General features: G+C 34.8%; 1 protein-coding gene across 8 annotated transcripts in view; it reads right to left on the reverse strand.

Annotated features, from left to right (window-relative positions):
- The window catches only part of SCCRO4 (DCN1-like protein SCCRO4), a 264,907-nt gene that overhangs the window by 79,588 nt on the left and 158,877 nt on the right, over nt 1–26,442 (reverse strand). For 5 of the 8 annotated variants that reach the window (XM_090395325.1, XM_090395322.1, XM_090395323.1 and 2 more), the window contains 3 exons: nt 15,924–16,009; nt 10,328–10,404; nt 228–319 (listed from right to left, as the gene is read on the reverse strand). In XM_090395325.1, the coding sequence (XP_090251451.1) occupies nt 228–319; nt 10,328–10,404; nt 15,924–16,009 (255 nt within the window). Of the gene's footprint in view, nt 1–227; nt 320–10,327; nt 10,405–15,923; nt 16,010–16,460; nt 16,595–16,614; nt 16,753–26,442 lie in introns of those variants that run through there. The other 3 variants (XM_090395320.1, XM_090395321.1, XM_090395328.1) reach the window with 3 other exon arrangements.

Genomic DNA, 26,442 nt, shown 5'->3' on the forward strand with positions numbered 1-26,442 from the left:
TGTTCCATGATTATGGCAATTTGACTTTGCAGAAATATCAAAGTATTTAAGTTACTGTAATTAATATTCAGTATATGTTGTAATTTTCTCAAAAATAATAATTACAAACAGCCAGCATATAAGGTATTATCATCCTATATTTGAAATAGTAATCCTGATGAACAGTATTTTGTCTTTCATTATATGTTGTATCATAGATATAGTAAAAATCTGGAGTCATTACTTACTGTAAATCTGCAAGACCTTTTTGCCATTCTGCTTTTGTAAAAAATCCCATTTGTTTTGCTTCCATTTTCCATGCTAAGACCAACATTAAAATCTGCAAAGGAAAACCAAGAATAATCATAATCTCAAAGGAACAAGCAAACAAACAAAAATTAGTTTATGCAAAACTATTATAATGTGTGTATTTTATGCCAGTATGATTTAGTTGGCTATGTTCCAAACTGTCTATTCATCTACACTATTTCAATATCCAGGCAGATACCTATTAACAGCATCCATCAGGATAAGATGAAGACTGGACACAGATTGTTATCATTCCTTATAGGCTATTTTGAAGTATCTTCCCATTTATATAAATTTCACTCTTGCAAAGCAAATTCTTGATGATAAGAAACATTAGTTTAAAAAGCATCAGATGAAAAGAGGCAGAGTTAGCAGAAGAGTTACAGAAATACCCTGTCTAATATATCTGACATGACCAAAAATACTATAATCCTAGAATCCTATAGCAGAGGAAGCACTTTTAAATAACTATAACATGATTTATGCTAACAATGAGTGAAGAAAGATATAGCTATAGCATTCCATACTAAACAAAATAAATTTCTGGATGTAGGCAGCTTCCAGTAGAATCAAGTAAGCAAATTTCAAATGGCAAATCAGACAATGCAACAATTTATGTATATGGTCACAAAGAAGGTACCAACCAGTAGTGGAAAAGTGAAGAAATTTTTTTGTCATCAGAGATGATATCTGACAAAAAAGAATAACTGGATCTTGTTGGTGACCTAAACACACAGATCTAAATAAATGTTATAGGAAAATGTGGAGAAAAGAGCAGAGTTAAAATATTAAGTACTGGTCATTTAGTGAGATTTCTCTTCAGAACTTGGACAAGTCATTACTAACACCATGTTCAAACCAAGGAGTACATAAATTCATATGGAAAGAACACACAAGAAATAGTCTTATGGGATTATATTTACTGTTGATAGCAATATCTTCACATGGAGAGGACACAGAAATAAGAAACATCTTACTGACTATGTCATTGTTCATAGCAATATCTTCATGCTGTTTCAAGATACAAGAGTATACAGAGGTCTTTGAAAGCAGAAATGACCATTACTTAGTTTTAAGGAGAATAAAAATGAATATCACACTGAAAAGAACAATATGTAAGAGTTTTATGTCAGCTGTAGACTTAGGCTCAACTATACTAATAGTATCCAAGAAAAAATTGAAACAATTTGAAAACAAGAACTAAGGAGGCATCTGATGAAATTGAATCAGATAAGGAGGCATCTGGTGAAATTGTCTGCAAGTATAGAAAATTAAGAATGCCTTGGTGGACACAATAAATTCAAGCAGTAGTCCTGGAAAAGAAAGCATAATGAAAGTTCTATCAAATAAGTCAGCAGATGCCCTAAAAGAATAGAGAAAAATGTAAGAGAGCTAAGCTACGTGTACCAGTCAAACACAAGTCATGAAAATACTTGGGCAAGAATATAGAATATAAACATCAGGAAGGTAGCAAAATATTCTGGGGATTATTGAAAAAGCATAGAAATGGAAGAAAGAATACTTTGAAAAGAATTAAAGATGATAAAAGTGACATGAAAACTTGAAGATAAGAAGGAAGTAATAAGATAATAATATCAGGAGTAATTATTTTGAAAGACCAATGAAACAAGAAATGACAGAAGAGTAGCAAAAAATATACAAGAGAATTGCAAATAGGAGTGCAAATATATATATATATATATATATCAATATCTGAGGTATAAGAAAGTCATTTAAAGCCTGAAATGTGAAAAGTCAGGTGAGGTAGATAATATTTGACCAGAAATACTTAAATATGGAGTTATGGAAATATGGAACTTGGACGGAGCTTGCTCCACCTTTGACACGAGTTGCCCTAGTGTTGTACCACCCAGGTGTTGACTTATGCTTGGACTCGCCGATAGTTCTTCGGCATGAAACTCTTAGATTTCAATCTCCGAGTTTTGTATCTGGCTTTAAAATAACGAGGAATTTATTATCCCCTTAACTTAATTTACGCCACTGGAAAAAAAATAGCCTCTTGGATCTTCATCGTAGTAATAATAATATACGGGTACACCGGTCTGGCAATTCGTTAGTAGGGGTATATGTAAGTTCGGTTCACTTAAACCTTGTTATTCCGGGTCTACTTACTCACTGACGAGACCTTGATAAAGGTCGAAACCAGTCTGGGTAGTGACCTCTCCTTATAATGTAAAACAGTAATACATCTCCTAGGAGCTGCGTTTTACATTATGAGAAAATAGTAAGGATAGTGAGCTTGCTCCACTTTTGACATGAGTTGCCCTAGTGTTGTACCACCCAGGTGTTGACTTATACTTGGACTTGCCGCTAGTTTTTTGGCATGAAACTCTTAGATTTTGATAGATTTCGATCTCCGAGTTTCGTATCCGGCTTTAAAATAATGAGGGATTTATTAACCCCTTAACTTAAATATGGAGTATAAAAGTTTTGCACTGCATAATTCAGAAGGCTTGGTCAGAAGATCAAATTCCAGATGATTGCAATATAGCTCTCATAGTTTTCATCTATAAAGAGAGGAATAAAACTGTCAAAATCAAATTTTCACTTCACAGCAAATAGTTGAGAAATCATGGGAATATAACAAGGACCTATACTTCAGTTTCATAGACATGGAAAAGGCAAATGACAATGTGCCCAGAGAAAAACTTTACAAAGCACTGAATTATATGGGGTAAATGGAATATTATCTGAGCAATATACAATATGTTTAAGCTATAAATCAATAGTCAGAAATGAGGGAAATGTAGCAAGATGGTTTGATGTAAAATCAGGTGTAAGACAAGTGTGCACACTATCTCCACTATTATTCATCAGTAACATGGATTGCATTGTGTAAGGAGGTGACATTAAACCTAGTATTAGAATCAGAGATATTAAACTTAGCCCCTTGCTTTATGCAGATGTCAATGTGCTCCTAAACACCTCTAGCACAAGCCGCCAGGATTTTCTGATTAAACTGAATAACAGCTGTAACAACTTGGCAAGAATATCAGCAATAAAAAAGTCCAGAACTATGAAAATAGGCAGGAATATAATAAACTTCAGCTTCTCAATAGAGAACCTATAGAACATGTAAAATATTTGGATATTTAAGCAGAGTTTTTAGTGAAGATGGCATCACATTAGGCTGTAGTCACTTCATGACTACAGCCTAGTCATGAAGGTATTTATTGTACAAACCTATTTGTATATCAGGAAATGCATGATTCAAATAGCATAACAGAACATCATAAATGATCATGAATGCACATGTGTATGTTGCTGCTGAAAACAATTCATTACGTTATTTTTGTGTCTGCACTGCAAGACTGTAATCAAGGTACTGTTGGCATTTCAGTTAATTTATGTGTTAAGAAACAAGGATGCCATGTTCCTGAACATGCATAAATACAGTGAAAGTATAATCAGCAACCTACATGGACAACAAAATACATGGCATATCACAGTATGTACAGATCTTTTTTCTGCTGAAAAAACTGGCATGTCTTGTCAGACAAGTACTACATTATACCATCAAACCACTCCTTACCCCTTTTCATGGTGAAGGAGGGCATCCCAGCAAGGGTACTTGCCCTTTTCATTCTTTCTATTCCTTATTCATTCTCACTCTTTTTTTTTCAGACCACCATCACTTGCATCCAATGCGCTGCCATTTTTACCCTGCAGAGTGATACATGGACATCTGGAAAGGTAGTCTTACACTACTTTGGCCTATGCTTCAGCAAGGCAGGCAATCCTGGATGGTCCTGGCAGGATAACTGACTAGTTGGTTTGCCTACAAGGGGTCAATGATCTTGCAGTAAATCTTCTACCCAATGTTCTGGGATGAGGTTCAAAGCTTGATGTGATGCTATTTGTGGTGTTCCAGTCCCAAGCACGATCATTGCTTGCTAGTTTGTGGGCATCCCATGTGTTGCTCTGTAATGTATGGGGAAGTACCAAAAAAAAAAAAAAAAAAAAAAAAAAAAATCTCTTGAGCATAAATTCTTCATCCTCAAATGTTTCAGGGGCCCTAACGAGGTTCCAAGCAAGTACTACAGATACATCACATGATAACAGAAGTAAAAAACAAAAGACATGCCAGAATAAATGTACCAATGTTTTTCATCATCCATGCAACAGGTGAAAAGCCAATAGGGAAAATGTTATCCATCTTAATTCAAAATGGTTTAGAACTGGCAGGATCTCTCAAAACAGTCAAGAAACTGTATTCTGGTGATATTTGTGTGGCAATATTAGTCAGCAACACTAAGAAAAATTACTGAAGGCTACAACAATGGGTGGAATACCAATTACAGTGACATCTCATAAAACAGTAAGCTCTTCTAGAGGATTGATATCAAAGAGGGATCTCCTTGATGTTCCAGATGAGGAGATATGTTCAGAACTTAAAGCTCAGACAGTGACAGGTATGAGGCACAATGATACATAGGGATGGTCATGGTTCCAACAAGGAACATCCTTATTTATGATCCACCTAAGACTAACATCTATATCAGAAGGTAATCTCAACTGTTCTGTTAAGATATACAAACTCGTACATCATTAGTCTACTGAGATGCTTTAAATGACAAATACGGGCATGTCCAAACTTCCTGTCATGGTTCTACTGTGCCTGATGTGGTAGTAAAGAGCATGATAATAAATCTTGCTCTGCAAAGAAAGCTAAATGTGTTAACTGCAACATCAAGCTTACTCCTGGGCATGTCAGAGGTGAAAGGATGAAAAAGAAATTCAAAACATTAAAACAAAATATATCATACCAGGGTCCGTGCAGTTGGTCTAGTGGCTATGCACTTTGCAATCATATGCCTGGGGAAGGAGTGTCCTAGGCTCGATTCCCGTTGACGACGCGAGGAGCTTAAGGATCTTCCTCAGCCATAGCCAAGTTAACTGGCCTTGGGCGTGGACAGCAGGGTTTTTTCCACCAGTTAATCTGGAGTTTTTCATCCTGCAAGCAGGCAAACCGATCCAGTGAACACACACAGATTACAGTCAGGAATACTGACCCAGCCATAGGTCTAATTCATCAGCTATGCCAGTTCTAGAGCCCGGATAAAATTTGGGGGGACTGAGATGGTGCCGTACCTCCCCGTAAAGGGAACTCACAGCCATGTATATCATACGATTATTATTATCATCATACCAGGATGCAAAAATGAAGTTAGCCACCATGACACTTGTCCTGAAATCCTCATGTTGAGAAGGTGAGTGTTAAGAAAATACCAACAACAACTTGTATTTATCAAGTGATATATTTATTCCACTATACCTAAAATTTATGTTTGTCAGTGCTTCTCAGTGGAGCACATTAGTCATATGATCTATAGTCTCACTCCTGAAACAATTCCAAAATTAGTGCCATTCTATGAGCACCCACTTCTCAAAAAAAAAAAAAAAATATGACCAAGATATCAATGAAAGATAAACTATTAGATACCCCATAGAAAAAGTGAATACCATGGTCCCCCCCCCCCCCCCCCGAAAGTAAATTAAACTCACCAAATGATTTTGACACATCAGATGATGTACTGAACATCAGTAAGCTTCATAGACTTCTCCAGAGGAAGAGATGGACACTGGCCATCCATACTTTCCAAAATCACTTGATGACAAAATCTCGAAAACTGGAGAAGACTATGAAGTCAAAACAATAGGAAAATTTTTGCAGTGAACTGTCATAGGTTTGTTTCACCATATCAATGATATAAAGATCCTGTTGAAGAAACAAGCCCTTCTGTTTCTGTCTGCAAGAAACATTTAAACTCAGTAAAGATTCAACCTTACAGAATTTTACTGTTGTTCTTAAGGACAGAACTGGAGATGGTTCTGCTTGTGGTGGAGTAGCTATCCTTGTGGGCAATCATACACCTTTCCATCATGTCCAGCTTCATACTGCTCTGGAAGCAGTATCAATTCAATCCATGGGATTTCTTATTACACTATGTTCAATATGTTATCACTGAGTTAAATGAGATGTGACTTGATAATCTTACATGGCAACTTATATGGTTGTATCATTGAGTGAATGCTTGACAATCATCTCTCCCTTTTATTAATGGAGATAATATCCTCTTCCATATGCCTAACCATTCAAATTTCTCGTGGGATGTCGAGATCATTTTTCAGTTATTTGCACTGTCTTCACAGGAACTATGTTCTTCTATGGGAAATGCGCATGTGTGGAAAATGGATCAGGCAGACTGGAATACTTTTTGCCATCTCATAAAATTTAATACTGAAGCAGTCAGTCAAACATCTATCAGTGAAGTGACAAAATATGTAATAGACAGTATGGCTATGCAGCAAAAGTCGGAATTCCAAAAAATATCATCTCGATTTCCACTCTATCCAAAGCCTTAGTGGAATCAAGAGTCCCAAGAAGCTAAAAAAAGATACAGGCAGAGCATAGGGTATATATTTCATAGATATCCTACAACATCAAATAACTTTTAAACATGCTCAGGTCAAAGTATCTTATGTGAAGCAACAGAGTAAAAAAACAATCTTGGATCTAATTTATATCAATTAATCAAACAACCAGTGCAAAAACTGTATGGATAAAATATGAAAAATGAAAAGATAGATACAGGACACATTATTTTTCTACCTTGAAACATAATGGATATGTTGTTGCTGATCCCAATGAGCTTGAGCCATACAATCAGCCATTTGTTAAGGAGGAACTAAAAATAGCTCTTTTACTGTCTGACCCAAGTGCAGTAGGGCCTGATGACATCCATTATGAAGTGATAAAGTATCTACCATCATCTTCTATGGATCTCCTTCTCTTAATATACAAGAGGATACTTTCAGAGCAAGAGTTGCCAGATTCTTGGCATTAGTCAATTGTCTTCATATTGGAGAAAATTGTTAATACCAGACTGCTCTGGTATTTAGAAAGCAATAATCTTCTTTCCAATAAACAACATGGTCTTTGCAGATGCCATTCAACTTTAAACCATTTGGTCCATTTAGAAACATTTATGAGATGCATTTCTAAAACAAAAGGATCTAGTTTCAGTGTTCTTTGACATGGATAAGCTTATATGGCATATTAAAAGAACTGCATAACCTAGGTCACAGAGGACATCTTCTGTATGTTATTAAAAACTTTGCGTCTGGCTCCAATTGGGAAGTATGTTATCTTGGCCATATCATCATCATCAACAACAGGGTGTTTCCCAAGGCTCCACCTTAAATGCGACACTCTTTGCTGTCACACTTCTATATGTAATGACTTCACAATTTACTCACTCTTGCAACATGAGTACGATTGAAAGACAATTCAGCAAGCAATTGATCATATCTCTCCATGTGCGCTTAGTAATGGGTTCAGGTTTTCAGCAGAAAAAAGTGCATGTACATTTCTGCCATAAACACGCTTCACTTGGATCCTGACTTAAGAATGGGACAAAATGTTATTCCAGTAGCAACAGCAGCTAAGTTCTTGTGACTCATCTTTGACAGAAAACTTATATATTCCTTGCACACATTTGTCAACTAAGAGAAAAGTGGAAGAGAGAGCATTGAATCTCCTCCTTTAAACTCTATCATCCACTGAATGGAGCATGGACTGATCTTTATTGCTTTGTCTTGATAAAGACAAATCACTGATATGTTCAAAGCTGGTTTATGGGTCTCAAGTCTATGGTTCTGCAAGATAGAATAGCCTGCAATGGTTGGATCCCATCCATGATCAAGTTATATGGATAGTTACAAGTGTCTTTTGCACATCACCCACTCGAAGTCTTTATGTAAAAGCAAATGAACCCAATCTATAACTTATACGGAAACAGTTGTCTCTTAACTAGTCTCTAAAGTGTTTTATGTAGATTAGTATCTTTTTTCTGCGTTGGCTCAACACTGCACACGTCAAACAGCCATACGTCCCTTTAATATATGTGTTAAATAAATTATATAAGTTATTGGCAGGCAGCATTCCTCCATGGCTGGAGGAATGTGGTTATGTTAATCTGGTTTGCACTCCATCCTGCAGCCTCTCACTTTTTTGACTATATAATAGTCTCATATTCCATCTGTCTTCCTGCAGTTGTTTAATGCACACAGTGAGGTCCACTCTGATTTCTTGCCCATCTATACTGACAATTCAAGATCTGAGCCCTCTGTTTACCATTCGTGATTACTATATCCAATCAGATTCCACTTCACTGTAGCAATTATACAGCCAAATTGCATACAATTCACCTTGCACTTGTGCATATAAAAGAAAATCACTACCAAAAGTGTGAATTTATATAGACTTATTTAGTTCTTTACAAGGCATCTCCTCTCCTGTGTATAATCCACATCCAGTGCTTTGTGAGGTATTCCAACTGTTGTACAAAATGAAGACACTTCATTTTGATGTTCAGTTTTGTTGGATTCTCAGTCATATTGAAATTAAGGGAAATGAGACTGCAGTTGCAGCTGCTAGATCAGATCATACTTTTTTGATGTACTGTTTGACAGTCCCATATACAGACTATAGACAGTTGATAAAATCAAAGCTAATAATCTAATGGCAGTCATTATGGCAGAAAACAATGAGAAACGAACTGCATGAAATTAAGCATTGGTAGTCTAATCAACATAGAAACAGAAGAGAGGCTCTTCATAGGGCAGTTATCTTATACATTCTTATTTCCCGAGGGCTGATGACCTACCTATGTAAAAAAAAATGCAACATGTCTCATCATTTGTCATATTCTGGTGAAGTGATATTTCATTTCTCACTTCACACAAGAGGAATGAAATTTTTACTTATCTGGCTGAGATAGATGTTATTAGACTCAGATAGATGTTATTAGACTTGGACAAAGTGCATGACATTTTTAACTTTTTACAAAGAATTAGTTTATGCAAACACATTTGATTATAATTATATTTATATGTAGATATTGCATTGCTTAAAGTTTTTTGTACATAATATTATTTATTAATTTATCTCTTTATTAATGCCTTGTGTACTGCTGAAACCTTTGGAATGGCACAGCATGACCTATACTGTCCTTGTGCCAATCAACCAACCAGCCTCTCTTAGTTGGAGTTCACACTGCTCTGTTATAGATTTATTATTTTTTTTTAATGCCAATCCCATCCACTCCACCAAAGATTGGAAACTACAGCCTATTCAAAACCATGAAAATGGACCCTTCTCAATAAATTCAGCTCTCTAAATAAACGGGTGTTAGTTTAACAATGGCAACAAAATAGCCCAACCCCACCTCAAAAACTTGCACAAATGTTCATACCACTGAGATTGAAATCCATGTCCTGTTAGTTGAAAAGATGCTATCCATTTAGTCAACCAGGACAGCATATATCCACACATCTCAAAAAGCAAAGAAAGCAAGATATGAGGTGCCATTACAGATCTGACCATCTACAAAGCTGACTGATAATTGAAGGAGTAAGTAAACAAATATTATCATTATGAAAAACTCAGCTTAAATGGGTAAATGAGAAGGATTGCTGACATTGCTAAATCAGACTAAAAAAGAGCTGGAGACCAAATGGAATTTCTGTGATCTCAATGATGAACAACAACAAAGACAGCAAAAAAAAAAAAAAAATGTGCAACATCTGCTAGTGAAATTTAGCTATCAAAATAGTGGAATTTTGCTTCAAACAATACATAAACATACGTAGCATGTGATAGAAGTAAAAAGTCATCAATGGAACACTTCACTGGTAATCTAGAGTTTTAACCTTTGTGATTTCCAGGCATTTTTGATGCTTAATTGGAAATAAATCACAAAAAAAAAGGCCTGGTACTAGCTTGAGTGAGATGACTCAAAATGGACTAATGATGTGTTGAAAAAGTGGGTAGCTGCAGTGGGACAAAAAAAAAAAAAAAAAAAAAAATGTATCACATGTTGAAGAGTTTTAATGAAAAGGAAACTATGCCTTGGTGTAAGGTTATCTCACTACAAGCTACCAAATAACATGAGAAATCACTTCTTTTTTCAAATAATCCTTGTATAAAAATAAAGCAATAATACTAGTTAGTTACATTTTCTGGTTCAACTCCAATATCTTCACAGAATTTTTCCATGCCTTCTGGACCAAGTACATCTGGATCATCTGGAGCTTGTAAATGAATAAAGGTTTCTTAGAATTAATGACAACACAATTATAAAAATATGCTGTGTGTATGTGTGTGCACGTGCGCACACACACACACACAGATATATAAAGTATGGTGTATCAATGGCACAAAACGCAGTGTGAACACAAATGATATTAGCAATTTCAAAAATTACAGTATAACATTTAACCAGCACTATAAATGAGGCATACAGAAATAAAGCTTATCTTGATCTGCATACAAAGCAACATTGTTTGGCACACATTCTACAATGAATGTTTCAAACAGCTGTTCTTATTCCCTCCTTTAATTAGCAGTGACAGAAAATCTTCATCTTTATTATAGCCACAAAAGAAGAAGAAATCAACAAAGATAGATAAGGAAAAAAGGTCAGGAAAATCGCCATCAACATGCAACAGTTATGTATTAAGATATGCTGACCTTGATGCAGATGTAGAGCACTATCTCCAATACTTTCTGAGCAGTTAGGACAATAGTCAAATCTCTAAGGTAGATAATCTTCATTAAAACATTTAACCTTTCAAGGAAAGAAAAAAGGATTATACATTATTAGAAATAAGAGCAAAAAATATACTGCTCTCTGGCCATCACTAATATACTGTTGTGAAGATTTTTCACTTGGCCATAACCTAGTGTCATGCTCTTTTTCATTTTGTGAAATTTTGGACAGTGGTAGGAAGAGGTGGTGTGTGCGCGTGCGCATCAGCCATAAAATCCAGAACACATTTTACATAAAAACAGCAAAAACACTATTTTATATAAACTATTAATATTTATTAATTTATTTTTGGAAAAAAAAAAAAAACAATCATTTTGTGATAGATATCCTCAAGGAGTGTAAAGTTTTCTTTCCATTACTTGCTTCTGATTAACTTTCTTCCAAACTGGTCTGTGGTTTGATCAGCTATTGAACTTCTATTTTAACCAGTCTTAACTATATCAACTGAAGCATATGATCTTCTTCATATGCTTTGCTCAATGAGAGAATGGAGTAAAGGAAACTAAGGCTATCTGATTGGGGGATGATGCAGGTAAGCACATATGAAGATACTTTTGATATGAGCGAGTGTGAGAATGAGAAAAATCATACAATGCCGAATGCAGTTACTCAGGTTTCAGAACTAAACAAAACACCCATTAAAATATGAAAGGATATCTATGTGACCAAGAAGTTGTGTCTCATAGATATCCTGCATATATTACTGCATATACAATGCAGGATGTATCAGGAACATGGACTAGGAGTTTCTGGCATTGGTCAAGCATGACTTGGTCAAGTATGTATTAGTGACATTTGGTTGAGGAAAATAAGAGTATTACAGGGTTAAATTACAAGGGTACTATACTTTCAGGAAGTACAGGATAAAAAGTTCAGCAGGAAAGTAAAGCTGAAACAAGTTTTTTTTGCATGCAAAAAAACAATAGTTGGTTGTTGCTATAGGCTACACGGTGCAAAAAGAGATGTGGCTGATATGATTCAGTAAATCAGCTCAACGAGCAGAGAACGAGTAATCATTATGGAGAACTTCAAATACGGGGACATGTTCCATTCCAGAATATGAGGTAAACGAGTCCTTCTTCCTTTCAGAATGAAAGGAGGAAAGGCAAAATGGGGGTAAGGGAGTTGGTTTTATGCAGCTACTGAAAAAAAATTACCCAAAATAGCACATGAAAGAAGAGACCCACGGTTTGAACGTGTGTTGGATCTGGTAATAGAAATAGAAAATTTGTTGATAACCAAGCACTTTGATTAACAGGCAGGCCTGATATGCAGTCTTGACCAAAAGGTGGTAAAGCATGCGGAATTTTCAGTTAACATGAGGTGTATGTGAAACTACACAGCTAATGTTATTTAAAAAAAATAATAAAAACTCAGGAGGTAGCTTAAATTCAACGACATAGCATAAGAAACTGCAGGGAAAGGGATATATTTTTTGTTGAACACCAGTCCCAGATTTTGTAGAATGAAAGTGCACAGGCTATGTTCTTTGGTCTTGCCATTTCAATAGTTTTCTCCCAGTCACAACTCTTCGAGTCATACCACGAATACCTTTTTGAAGTTCTTCCACTAGTATTAATTTCAGTTCTGTATGCAGTTGAGCTATTTTAAATAAATTTTTGAAACCACTTTGATAGTTTGTGGTTACTGTATTTTTATGATGAGATAATTATGCTGTATGACTTGAACAGGGCATTCATGAAAAGCTTTACAATTTCAAGCAGGAAGGCAGGTGGGGAGAAAAAAAAATCAATAGTTGAATTCAGTGTGGACAGCAATGTTGAAATATTTATAGCCAAAGTGAAATACCCCACACTATTACCATGAGCTCTCTGTAGTCAAATACAAACCAGTGAGCTTTATTAGTGCAGTGAAAGGTCAGTGGATTAATTTTATTTATTTTTTTATTTTTGGATAGAAGAAACTAAGTGTACTACACATTAAAAAAGTGTTTATAATCATTATGCTAAGGAACTTTCTAACAGGCCATCTATTTACAAGTGACATAAGAATTTTGTTGCAAAAATGTGTAAATCATACTGCAAAATGCAGTCAACCACCACTGAACAAGAAAAATAGCAAATCAGATTAGGGAGAGATACGCACAAAGTCAACACGGTGTGCGAGTTACAATTTGGTATCACCTTAGGAAAATTTTTGCATCTAAATGCATATATATTACATTACTGTGTTAGAATTTTGTGTCCATATCAGACAACAGATGATTTCTCAAACTAGGTTTTAGTGCTGTTCATTTCATTTAAGTGACAAAGATAAAAAGCACATTATGATATGAGCAAGTAAGAATAATTTCATTGGTGTGCAGAATATGTTCATGACAGTTCAAAACTGAATGTTTCTCGTTCCATGAATAATAATAATAAAAAGATGTCTATGGTCCCTTCTTTAACAATGACAACAGTATGATGCAGCTGACTGATCTAATGCTCTGTATATGTTAAGAATGACCACATGAACTTCTTCAAAACTTTCTATAGCTAGAACTGCTCTGAATCAAGAATGGCAGAATCCATAGTGTTGGTCACTAATTAACTTGTTGGTATTCAAGTAATGAAGAAGTTATTGTTAATGACTTTCTATAGGATTTTTGAGACAATCATAAGTCTGATAGCTGTCTTTTAACCTTTTGCTTCCTTTTCCATTTATCCAGCAGATAGAGATTGAAAAGATGACAGATGATAGGTAGGTAGGTAAGTGTTAATCCTGGTACACAAACTTTGAGCTATTATTAGATATTATCAGAAACAGAAGAAATGTTAGTGTCCAAGCTATCCAGGATTCTGATTTCTTTCTTACAAAATATTAGAGGATGGCGGAGTGAGCTGTTCTTGGTACTGTCAAAGATAATTTGCTGTGTTCATTTTTTTTTTTTCAGGAATTAAAGAAAAATAATATTAGCAGGTCATCCTTATCTTTGGGTGATAAGAGAATTCACATGTAGGAACAAAGAAAAGGAAGAAGTTATACCCAATGGACAAGAGGCTAACTTCTGCATTTGGCCCTTTCAAAAATCAGATGTGGATTTGTTGATAGTTTTTGTAGCTGTTGCATGCAGTATAGGGCTGAGTGTAAAGTTAGGATTCTGTCTCAAGCCACTTATGATATGCTGATTCCCTCCCCCTTGGATTGCCTTAGTACACTTTGTTAGAGAATCAAGGTATTTTGAGAAGAATGGATAAAGTTTGGGTCAAACAATGGAAGTGAGGAACAAAAATCATGGAGATCCCAAGTTGGAAGAATGGTGTATTTCGTGTAGATAGACAATTTCTGTTGTTGTGTATAAAAGCAACTATCTTGGCATCCAAGCTTGATCAGCAGTATTAGAGAAAGGGAGTTGATCAAGTCCTCAAGGGAGATAATATCACTGTTTAGGTGGCTGAATTTATCAAAACAAACTTCAGAGATGCATAGCAATTATTCAAATTTGGAGAGTAATGAAAACAGCAAAAAAATGCTACAAGAGGTAGAAAGGAAATTCTAAGCTAGAGTAGACACAGAGGGAATTCTAGGTATATCATTTTTTGACATGTGATATCAGATCTCATGAAAACACACCCTTGTGTCACAAGACCAATGTTCACAATATTGGTTTCAATTAAAGCTTCTAATGTTGAAGTGGATGAGAGAGGTTTTTTGCAGCTTGTTGATGTTTTGGACATTTCAGATTTTTTTTTTTTATTTTTAATCTAAGTATACAGTATAAGGACAGCTGGCATTAATTATAGTGTTAAAAACTGTAAAGCCAAATTCTGATTAACAATCATCTAATAATAAGATTAATCTCAAAAGCTTCAAAATCTTTTTAGGATCAGTTATAGCACATTATTAGGCTGTTGTATTCCCAATTTAGACATGTAAAAAAGGAGCAAGGATAATACAAACTCAAACAGATAGAAGAATTTAATTTAACTTATTAACTATATTTAACTTAATAACTATATTCATATGTGCACTTATTAACTAAGGTAGTTAATAAGTGCACATATGAATATAGCTCAGAACAGCAAATTCCACATGAGATATTTAATGATACAATAAATTATTTGATGACTGATAAAGGTTTTTTTGTTTACTCACTCACTCATAGAAAGTTGTGAACATATAGTACATGAATACTAGTGGTGGTCTAAGTTTTTATTATTATTATTATTATATTAAATTATAATTACATAATTATAATAAATAATTATGTTATTATTTAACATAATCCAAAAAAAGGAAGCGCTCTCTCTCTCTCACTATATATATATATATATTTTTATATCTGGTCCACACACAAAAGGCCACAAAAACCTATAGCACATTAGTGCCATGTGTGGGCAAGAAGAATAGAAGAAAGGAGGAGTCTCTTCACATTTTGCTTGAACAGTTGAGGATTGTAATCTATGGGGAAGGCAGAGGGAGGGAGACTGTTCCAAAGGACAGAAGTAAATGTAATAAAAGAGGGGCAGTGAAGTTGGTTTGGTGAGTTTTAAGATGGACTGTAAAAGGGAGTTGGTTAGCAGTAGCCCTTGTTTTAATGATTCTGGAGGAATAATAGTGAAATATAAAATATATGTATAAAGTATAAGTAAGGTTCGTAAGTTATATGAAGTACATATTGCAGCATATGAACCTCCCACAATGAGTCTGCTGAATCCATGGAGGGTGCAATAATAATAATAATAAAGTAAAAAAAAAAATTTCACTTAGGTAGGAGACGAATTTCACTGCCTAGTGTGGGACAACCATCACTTATGGATGCCCAAAGGCTTGAAAAAATTCCACACTTGATTTTTAGAGCAGAGATGCCAGACTAAGTAAAAAATAAAAATAGAAAAAAAATCTTTAGTCTCCCATATCAATAGATATTTATTGTTTGTTGCAGTATATTTTCTACATATGCTTTAGGTTAACATTACTGTTATTACAACAATTTACTATTATCATGAATAGACAATTTTCTAATGAAATAATTAAAAATAATCTACAACTACTTACTTGCATATTCATGAAATAGAATCATGCATTTCTTGCTGGAAAATGTCTGATCAGAGAGATCATTTGTTCTTGGAGATCGCCTAGTACTATAAATGCAACTAGTATAAATAATCTGCATTTGACATACATATATAACAATTGATTCTGTAATATATAATGCTCAATTTTTCTTAAACTTATTTTATGATGATTAATCACAGTTTTAAATTTTTCTCAGTTGAAAACTTAATATTTTACATGAAAAGAATGAAACATTATTTTTCTTCTTTTTAGCCTTGATGTGATTTAGTTCAAACAAAAAATAAGAAACAGTGGAAAGTAAAACATTCATATTTGCTTTATATGAAAATCATTTCAACAGGTATTGCACAATTATATAAATAAAGAATCCTGTTGTGTTGTTTAATTTACTCACTTTTTGTTTTGTTAAATAATAGCATTTTATAAACAATAGGAAATTAAACACCTTGTGATATATTAAAACACAAAACTACAATAAAGAGAACATTATAGTTCTTAAAAACATCACACACACACCTGAAAATATTTAATATATATATATAGTCTTATATTACATATATATAAGAATTTAATTTAGATTCAATCATATAACTGCAAATGAACAATTTTTAAAATATTATCCACAATGAACTAAATATATAAGTGCATTTTTTCCTGCCTCTTCCACTACCTGGTATCTCCCATGTGAAAGGTCACATTCAGAGCTAAAAGTAGTTTGCCTGTAAACAGATAAAACAGTTGATGTAGGAAGTAGAACAAGAAGCACATGAAATAAGCAGGTGATGGGTCTAGCTACACTGATCTTTTACTCAGTTTTATTTGCTATTGACTCTAATTTACATCTCCCCCCCTCACAATTTGATGTAGTTATTTATAGTTGTCAGGCTAAACATAACTGAAAGCTAAAAACATCCCTATTTAAGTTCTTCTAACTCTGTAGGTTTACACAACATACACAATATATGTATGTTGTGTAAACAATTTTAAGGGTAACACTTTAAAATCTGTCTTAGCAATATACATATATGCTGTTAATACTAAGTCTTTCAAATATGCTTTTAATACCAAAATAATATAACATGATTTCTATGAAAAAAATTGCCATGCTAAAAACACTGAATTATTGTATTTGATATATAATTTACAGTTATACTGTAAATTATACTATAATTTACAGTATAACTGTTTACAAGTAATGCAATATATTAACATTTTATCAGATAATACTGCATCATATCTATTACTAATTATCAACTGGTATGCATAACTTGTTATTTTAATGACATAAGTTCTTCATATAAAAGTATATCAAGAATTTTAAATGAAAAAGAGCTGATGATACAATGCTAATTCTCTTTTCCTATCACAGATGTTTCAGAAAATTTTTGCAGTTATTTAAGTTTTATGACTTTTGTTATTACATTAAATGAGTCTGACTAAGTGTTCTGAATAATATCCTAAATAACAATCTAACATTTTTATTTTAAATATCACTTAACTATTTTAAACACCTTTAAGAATGTTTAAGAATGATGGCACTAACATGAGTCTGCACAAATAAAATTAAAGTATGGCATCACCAATGAAAGTTCTGAAAAGCTCCAACACAGAGGATTACTTCTTTCATGGTGGGCTTTTAAAAATAGGCTCAATGTATACAAGAAATTATAAATAATGATATTTAGAACATATGTCAGTGTGTGGAATCCTCTGACATTTGGTGCATAGATTTCTTTTCCACTCAAAAAATGGTGTCAACTTTTTGTAGCACTAAATCCCCATGGACACCCCTATTATTTCAAGTTATGGAACATTCCCAGGTTTGTTAATAACCTAAAAACTAGCATACAGATAGTAGGAAGCAGTCTTTCATCGTGGCAGGTGAATACAGGTGGTATAGCAACACAACATGAACTCAGTGACTTCAAGAGAGGTATCATCGTGGGCTGTCACATTGGTTGCATGCCCATATGTGCCAACGCTGCTAAAATGGAGTTGACAATGTGATCAACAAATGGAGATGTTTTGGCATCAAAACATCTCCATTTGTTGTGCAGGAAAACATTCAGGGCAGCCACCATTTTAACACTTCCTGTCCTGACAGGGACAGGAGGATGTTAAAACGGGTGGCATTCAAAAACCGGCTACAATCAGTACAGACCATCTGTGATGAGTTCCAGAGCATCAGTAACACCATGGTGAGCACTAATACTGTATGCTGCTCATTGGGGTTTCCACAGAAGAGCAGTGACATACATGCCAAACATGACAATGAACAAGGCAGCTCATCTGGCCTGGTGCAAAAAGCATGTGAACTGGACACTTGACAAGTGGAAAACAGTACTCTGGAGCTATGAATCAAGGTTCACCTGTTCCCAGTCTGATGACAGGGTGTGGAGGAAGCATGGTGAATGCTTGTTACTACTACAGTATATTGCACCCACAGTAAAGTTTGGTGGCGAAGAAGTAATGGTGTGGGGTGCATTCAGCTGGTATGGAGTGGGACCATTGGTTGTTGTCTATGGTTCCACAAAGGTAACTCAGTACCTCAAATTCTGGATAATCAGGTGCTGCCTATGCTATGGAGTTTTTAGGGAACAGATCTGTGTTACAGACCTACATTGGTTGCATGTCTTCTGGGTTTCCACAGAAGAGCAGTGATACACACATGCCAAACAACAAACAAGGCAGCTCATCTGACCTGGTGCAAAGAGCACGTGAATTGGACAATTAACCAGTGGAAAAACTGTACTCTGGAGCTATGAATCAAGCTTTGCTTGATTCTTGCTATCTTTGGGAAGCAAACACTGCAGAAAAAACTGAGTGAGTCAACAAGGAAAGCATGTAGTTAGGAGAGAAAAATGAAAACTGTAAGCTGGATTGAAAATTAAAGAAGCAGGCCATTCCTGGCTAGGAAGTGCACTTCAGCAACAGAAAAAAAATGTAGGACTGCTCACTTTTGCATTAAAGTAGATAACCAAAAGTCACAGGACAATTTCTGAAAGAATATAGACGTATAGTATCATCGTTAAAATTTGTTTTGCCAATCATAAAAAAAAAAACCTATTAAGTCTGTATGGTGTAAATGGAACTTTATACTGAACACATATATAGCATGTACACTTTATTGCATCCTTTAGTTAGAATTAAAGGATGTACAGGAAAAGTAAAATTTGATTTTAAATCAAATGTAAAGGCAAAGTTATAAATTACTTCAATTTATTTATATAGTATATAAAAGACATGAAAATCAGAAATAAAAAAGAAATAACAGAAATAGGCATTGGAAACATTAATTGCATTTTTTGCTGAAAAAACTCTAGAAGGTTACACATTTTGGTTATTTAGGTACAAGTTTTTAGTGAAGATGGAAACAATAGAAAAAATTAAATATGGAAATAATGGAATATGTAACATGAGAGAAATCAGCCAAAACAAAACATATAAAGGCAGCATTCATACTACTTTTAAATTATGGATTTCAGAACTGGCTACAAAGAATACTACTGAACAAAGATAGAAGATCATAGATATGAAAGTTAGAGGAGTGAAGAGATTGCCTCACTTGCAGCAGCATATCAAAAATCAATATATCAGCAAAGAACTCAACTTTGCTACTATTCAAGAATGAGTAAGCACAGCTACTCCAAAGCATTTGAAGAAAATGACTGGAATAAATTGGCTGAGAAAGACTACAATATATACGTAAGTTAGAGCAATGCTCTAAATTTTGCTGGCCCATATGCACATGAAAAAACTTGTGCATAAGAATTTGTCACAAGCAACAAACTCTTAATTTGACAGGCCTAAAATTGTTGACAAAAACCTGCATTAAAAGATCTTGTAAGATGCATTTTAAACATTTCTATAAGAACAACCTAAATGCTTATGCCTTCAACTACTTAAATACTGCATGTACATGCAGTTCCGAAACAGATCATATCAAGTTCTAAAATAGGCATACCTTTTTATTACTACTAACATTGTTCAAACTCTAGAAAACTACAAAGTAGTTTGTACTATAAAGAACAGGAGCAATATACCTAGAGGCTACAAGCTAAAGTTTCTCCCTGTGCTCTTTGCCACATACCCATGCTGTGTACACTGTCCAAATTGATGACCACTGTCAAGCTGCCAGCACTTGATGCACATTAACATGTCCAAATGTTTAGTTTCCAAGCGATTCATGAGTTTGGTTTTCAGTGCATTTATTAAACCATAACCTTGCTTACATTCCGAGATTGACACTAACAGAGTTCCTCCACTATCCCCTCGAAGATGTTCATTCTCACATGCTAATGTCACATCAAGTGAGTTTGAAACCAAGTTGCATTTAATCTTCCACATACTGCAACTTGCTGACACCATCATTACTTCACCTACATTATGCAGGCTAAAAGTAACATATTAGAGTATATGGGTTAGAGTAATATTGGAGTGGCGATACTGAAGGAATTACTAAATAAAATAAGTGAGAAATATAATTTATAATATTTGTTTTTATAGTACATTCAAAAATAGATTGTAAATCAGAAACTCTGAAGGCAAAAAATTTTGTGTGCACAGTTACTAGGCATGTACACTCTTTTTGACCAGTGTGCATGTGCAAAGCTTAGAGGGAACATTTGTTAAAGTGCTCTGAAAGACTGAAATTTCAGTAAAGAATGATTACAGACTTGATAAACAGCAGACTAGATGTTGAAAGTTTTTCCACTTGGTTATACTATAAATTAAAGATGCCAAGAAATTATATTCTTGGTTTAATCCTTTATCCAAGTGTAAGCAAACAAAGTTTAAACGTGAAGTAACTTCATGACTGGACAATTCGTATATAGAGGCTAATGACTGACTCCACATCACTTGCTTTAGTATCCAATAATTCATTGTTTCAAGAATTTAATCAAAGGGAGTTCATCCAGTGTACAGTCTGCAGAATGTATACTTTGTTGAGAGCGGCTGGAGTTTAGTTCGAGAGCGATAGTTGTGGAAAATTGTGCCGAAAGTGTCATGAAAGTATGGATCAAAAGTGTGTCTCAGGTTGGGAGATTGACATAGTGGATAAGAGTCAAAATGCAATTGAAAATTGTGATGTAATGCCAGATAGCATTGGGGAGTGAGATGAAATGTGACACGGTTGAAAGCGAGAGTAAAAGTACAGAACGAGAGAATGGCTCGATTGATATAAAAATTGAACAGTTAGCTGCAATGAGGGAGATAGCTTGGTTGCATGGAGTGATAGATAGGGAAAGCAGCTGGAGCGATTGCAGAAATGTCTACTGAGTGGATCAGCTAACAAAAAGAAGCAAGTGTGAAATAAGAAAAATGAGGGCATAATCGGGAGCGAAAGAAAAATTAAGGAGCGAGTGCTATACAGCAATTCGGTCAATACAGCTATACAGATCGATGAGAGTTTGACAAAACTGTGCTTTCCTAGTGAGAAAATTAATGATGTGATGTGAGGCTATTAGAGCACAGAAGCATACGGTGAAAGAAATAATTATAGTGGCTGCAACGAATGATTTAAAAGAAGAAAAGTATTGTATGAGAGAGAGAGAGGACTTGAAAGAATTACTAGAAGTAGCAAAAGAAAAGAATGAGAAAATTAAGATAGTGAGTCTAAGGCAAATGACTATGCATAGGTTATGCAGGAATAGTGGCGTGGAGTGAGTGGATGTGTGGAGTGAGTTTGATAGGCGAAAGGACTTATACAAGAAGGATAGTTTGCATTTGAATGAATTTGGTGCTTTGAGATTGGAAAAATTGTTGCTGAATGAAGTGAAAGTGGATGTGCAGAATCAGGGAAACTAGAGCTTTTTGAGGATGGGAACTGTTGAGTGGATATGCAGACATCAATGAGGCAGTTGAGTATAAGAATGCGTATAATATGCCTGAGTTAGTACCAAGGGTAACAAAACCAGAATGGAATAATTAGTATAAGGTGTCAAGATAGGGGTGGGACAGGGGGCTTTTGCACTTTATGTACACTAATGCCAGGAGTATTAGGAACAATCAGGAATTTTTGGCCTTGATTGGCTCATCCCAGCCAAAGGTTATTGGTATTAGTGAGACATTGCTAATAGAAGATGATATAGTTAGTGGGATAGAATGTGAGGGTATAATGTGTTCAGGAAAGAGAGAGAGAAAAGAATGAGGAGGGAAGTGTGTTATTGATGATAGCAGGTGAACTACACCCAAAGAGAATAGAAGTTTGACTGCAGGATAGTGAAAATAGCACATTCGAAGCTATCTGATATGAGATTGAGGCCATCAGAACAAAATATACAGTTAAATGCTGCTATAGACAAGGGATGGAATAGATGCTGGCGATAGTATGCATCGGCAAATACTCAATGAGTGGAGGACAGGTAATTATTATGGGGGATTTCAATATACTAGGACTTCGGGAATGTTCGATCTAGTAATTGCATCTGAGAATTTGACTATAATGAATATTACCACGTTGCAACCAACTGGTGAGAGAGAGTGATCATATGGTCTTGACCTGGGAGGTGGCTAAATGCGTGGTATTTTCAGTTAAGACAGGGTATATGTGGAATTACCGGGTTGGTAACTATGATACATTTAGGAGATTGCTTGGGTCAGTGCCGTGGCATGTAAAACTGCAAAGGCTAAATGTTAATAGTGCATGGGAAGTGGTAAAGGAGTATTTGAGAGAGGTAATGGCTGACTGCATACCTAGAGTCAGGAGAGTAAATCAAGTGGGAGTTAAATAGATGAATAACACCATTAAGCATGAGCTGAAAAAAAATAAACAATTGTGGAGGGAATTTAAGGAGAAAGGTGACCTGCAGGCACATGAGCAGTACAAGGCACAGACCAGCAGGGTACCTAGTGTGGTAAAAAAGCAAAAGCAGATTATGGAAGGAAGTTAGCAAAGCAGGCTAAAGACAATCCCAAAACAATAAATTAAAGACTTAATTTTGCATGTTAGTCAAGTAAATATTAGTTTAATATCCAATGTTTCACTGACTGATATCGGTCAGCATTTTCAAAGGAATACACTGGTAAGCAATAGAAAGTAACAAAAAACTAGGAAACTAACCACCAATTCTAAAAATTATATAAAGTTATCACTGTGTGTGATACAATGATATAATAATACACATGCTGCAAGTGCAACGTTTTATTTGTTGATATATTTAATGTAATTTTCATGAAAGTTCATTTCTTTTTGGTTAAATGATCTGATTAGAGCTTTCCATATATCTGGTAAGATTAGGCCTTGATTCTTATTTAAGTTACCTGTTGAATGGGTGACTGTAGCAGCTTCTTTAAATGTTCTGGAATGGTAGTTGTCTCCTATGTAGGGCATAGGACTCATATCCCATTCAATATTATGGTTGGTAGAGGCAAAGTGTGAAGAATATATCCTATCTGTTATTCCTTAAATAGCCTATGTGTTCTTTCTTTCTTGTATCAAAACTTCTAGATGTCTGTCCGATGTAATTAATACCGCAAGAACAAGGTATGCTATAAACTCCAGAGTATTTGTAGAAAGGATGGCTATCTTTCGGTGATCTTATAAACTTTTGAATGGTCTCAATAGGTTTGAAGGTTACTCTGATATTATATGGTTTTAGAAGACGAGCTAATTTTCTGGATATGGCACTAACAAATGGAATTGTTATAGTGCTAATGTATTGGGTTACATCTCATTGTCTTTGCGGTATGTCACTAAAGAGAATCTTGTTGATGATTCTTCTAGGGTAGCCATTTAGGGATAGATCTTTGGATATTTTCATTAATTCTTCTTGTAGGTCGCCAGGGTCTGTGGTACACTGTATAGCTCTTTTTTTGAGCATATGGATAATGCTGAGTTTCTGGGATGTGTGGCGAGACTAGTCGAAATGGAGGTAGCGTCCAGTGTAAGTAGGTTTTCTATATACTGACAGGTTGATGCTATTGTCAGTTTGTTTCTTAATAAGGACGTCTAGGAATGGAAGTTAATTATCTTTTTCTAGTTCCAATAGGAACTTGGTGTTTTGGAAGCAATTAATTTTGTTTAGATAATCTATTAATTCTTCTTTTTTGTGATTCCAAATGATGAAGATGTCGTCAACATACCTAAACCATGTGGTTGGTTTGGGGGTAATTTGGAATAAAATTTGAGTTTCTAGATTTTCTAAGAATAGGTCGGCACAAGAAGGAGAGAGAGAGAGGGCTACCTATGGCTAATCCAGTGAGTTGTTTGTAGTAGGTTTTTTGCCATGTAAAATAATTTGAAGTTAACCAATGCTTGAATAACTTGGAGATGTTTGGTCGGAACAAGTTTTTCTAAGATGTCGATGACTTTTGGAACTAAGATATTTGTGAACAGAGATGTGACATCCAGGCTAGTCATAATATTATCTTCAGAGAAACTGATATTTTTTAATTGCTCCAAGAAATGTTGGGCGTTCTTGATATAAGAATCCGTGTTGTGAATGCGTTCTTGTAACATTTTGGCTAGATATTTTGATAGTTTGTAAGTAGGGGAATGGATACCATCTACTATTGGACGTAATGGTGTGCCTTCTTTATGGATTTTTGGAACACCATATAGTCTTGGAGTTAACGGATGCATAGATTTTAGTTTTTTGATTAAGTCCACAGGCCAGTTGGTCATATCACGTAATAGTTCATTGGTATCAAGATAGTTTTTGTGAGTAGGATCTGTGTTAAGAATAATATAGACAGAAGTGTCTGATAATAGATTATTGATCTTTTCTTCATATTGCATAGTATTTAAGATGACAGTGTTGTTGCCTTTGTCTGCTCTCAGTATAATGATTTCTTTGTTGTTCCTTAATTTCACTAGTACTTTTCTTTCCATAATGCTAGATTTGGTGTGAGAATATCTTGAGGGAGCAGAGAGGATTACACTGCTTTTTAATTGTAAGTCATTGACCTTTGTGTGTGGAAATAATGAGAAGGCTTTCTCTAAGTTGCAGAAAAAGTCCATTTTTGGAATAGTAGTTGGTTTCAAGGCAAAATTGAATCCTTTGTTGAGAATAGAAATCTCTGGTTTTATTAAGATGTGATTAGATTGGTTCACAATGACTTGGTTGTCTGGTAGGGAAGGTTCGGAGTTTATGTGATTATCATATAGTGCGTTAAATTTTTTAATTTGCGTCTTTTTACTTTGACTGAAAGTTTTTGTATAACTTTTTTTTTATAACTTTTTTCAGAAGTCATCGACATCTTAGAAAACTTGTTTCCACCAAACATCTCCAAGTTGTTCAAGCATTGCTTAACTTCAAATTATTTTACATGGCAAAAAACCTACTACAAACAACTCACTGGATTAGCCATAGGTAGCCATCTCTCTCTCTCTCTCTCTCTCTCTCTCCTTCTTGTGCCGACCTATTCTTAGAAAATCTAGAAACTCAAATTTTATTCCAAATTACCCCAAAACCAACCACATGGTTTAGGTATGTTGACGACATCTTCATCATTTGGAATCACAAAAAAGAAGAGTTAATAGATTATCTAAACAAAATTAATTGCTTCCAAAACACCAAGTTCCTATTGGAACTAGAAAAAGATAATTAACTTCCATTCCTAGACGTCCTTATTAAGAAACAAACTGACAATAGTATCAACCTGTCAGTATATAGAAAACCTACTAACACTGGATGCTACCTCCATTTCGACTAGTCTCACCACACACCCCAGAAACTCAGCATTATCCATATGCTCAAAAAAAGAGCTATACAGTGTACCACAGACCCTGGCGACCTACAAGAAGAATTAATGAAAATATCCAAAGATCTATCCCTAAATGGCTACCCTAGAAGAATCATCAACAAGATTCTCTTTAGTGACATACCACAAAGACAATGAGATATAACCCAATACATCAGCACTATAACAATTCCATTTGTTAGTGCCATATCCAGAAAATAAGGTCTTCTTCTAAAACCATATAATATCAGAGTAACCTTCAAACCTATTGAGACCATTCAAAAGTTTATAAGATCACCGAAAGATAGCCATCCTTTCTACAAATACTCTGGAGTTTATAGCATACCTTGTTCTTGCGGTATTATTTACATCGGACAGACATCTAGAAGTTTTGATACAAGAAAGAAAGAACACATGGGCTATGCAAGGAATAACAGACAGGATATATTCTTCACACTTTGCCTCTACCAACCATAATATTGAATGGGATATGAGTCATATGCCCTACATAGAAGACAACTACCATTCCAGAACATTTAAAGAAACTGCTACAGTCACCCGTTCAACAGGTAACTTAAATAAGAATCAAGGCCTATCTTACCAGTTATATGGAATACTCTAATCAGATCATTTAACCAAAAAGAAATGAACTTTCATGAAAATTACATTAAATATCTCAACAAATAAAACGTTGCACTTGTGAGACGCATATTATAATATCATTGTATCACACACAGTGATAACTTTATATAATTTTTAGAATTGGCAGTTAGTTTCCTAGTTTTTGTTACTTTCTATTGCTTATCAGTGTATT

This window comes from Typopeltis vanoorti, chromosome 7 (genome assembly GCF_054136105.1).
Source record: "Typopeltis vanoorti isolate ZY-2024b chromosome 7, IOZ_Tvanoo_1.0, whole genome shotgun sequence".
Lineage (NCBI taxonomy): Eukaryota > Metazoa > Arthropoda > Arachnida > Uropygi > Thelyphonidae > Typopeltis > Typopeltis vanoorti.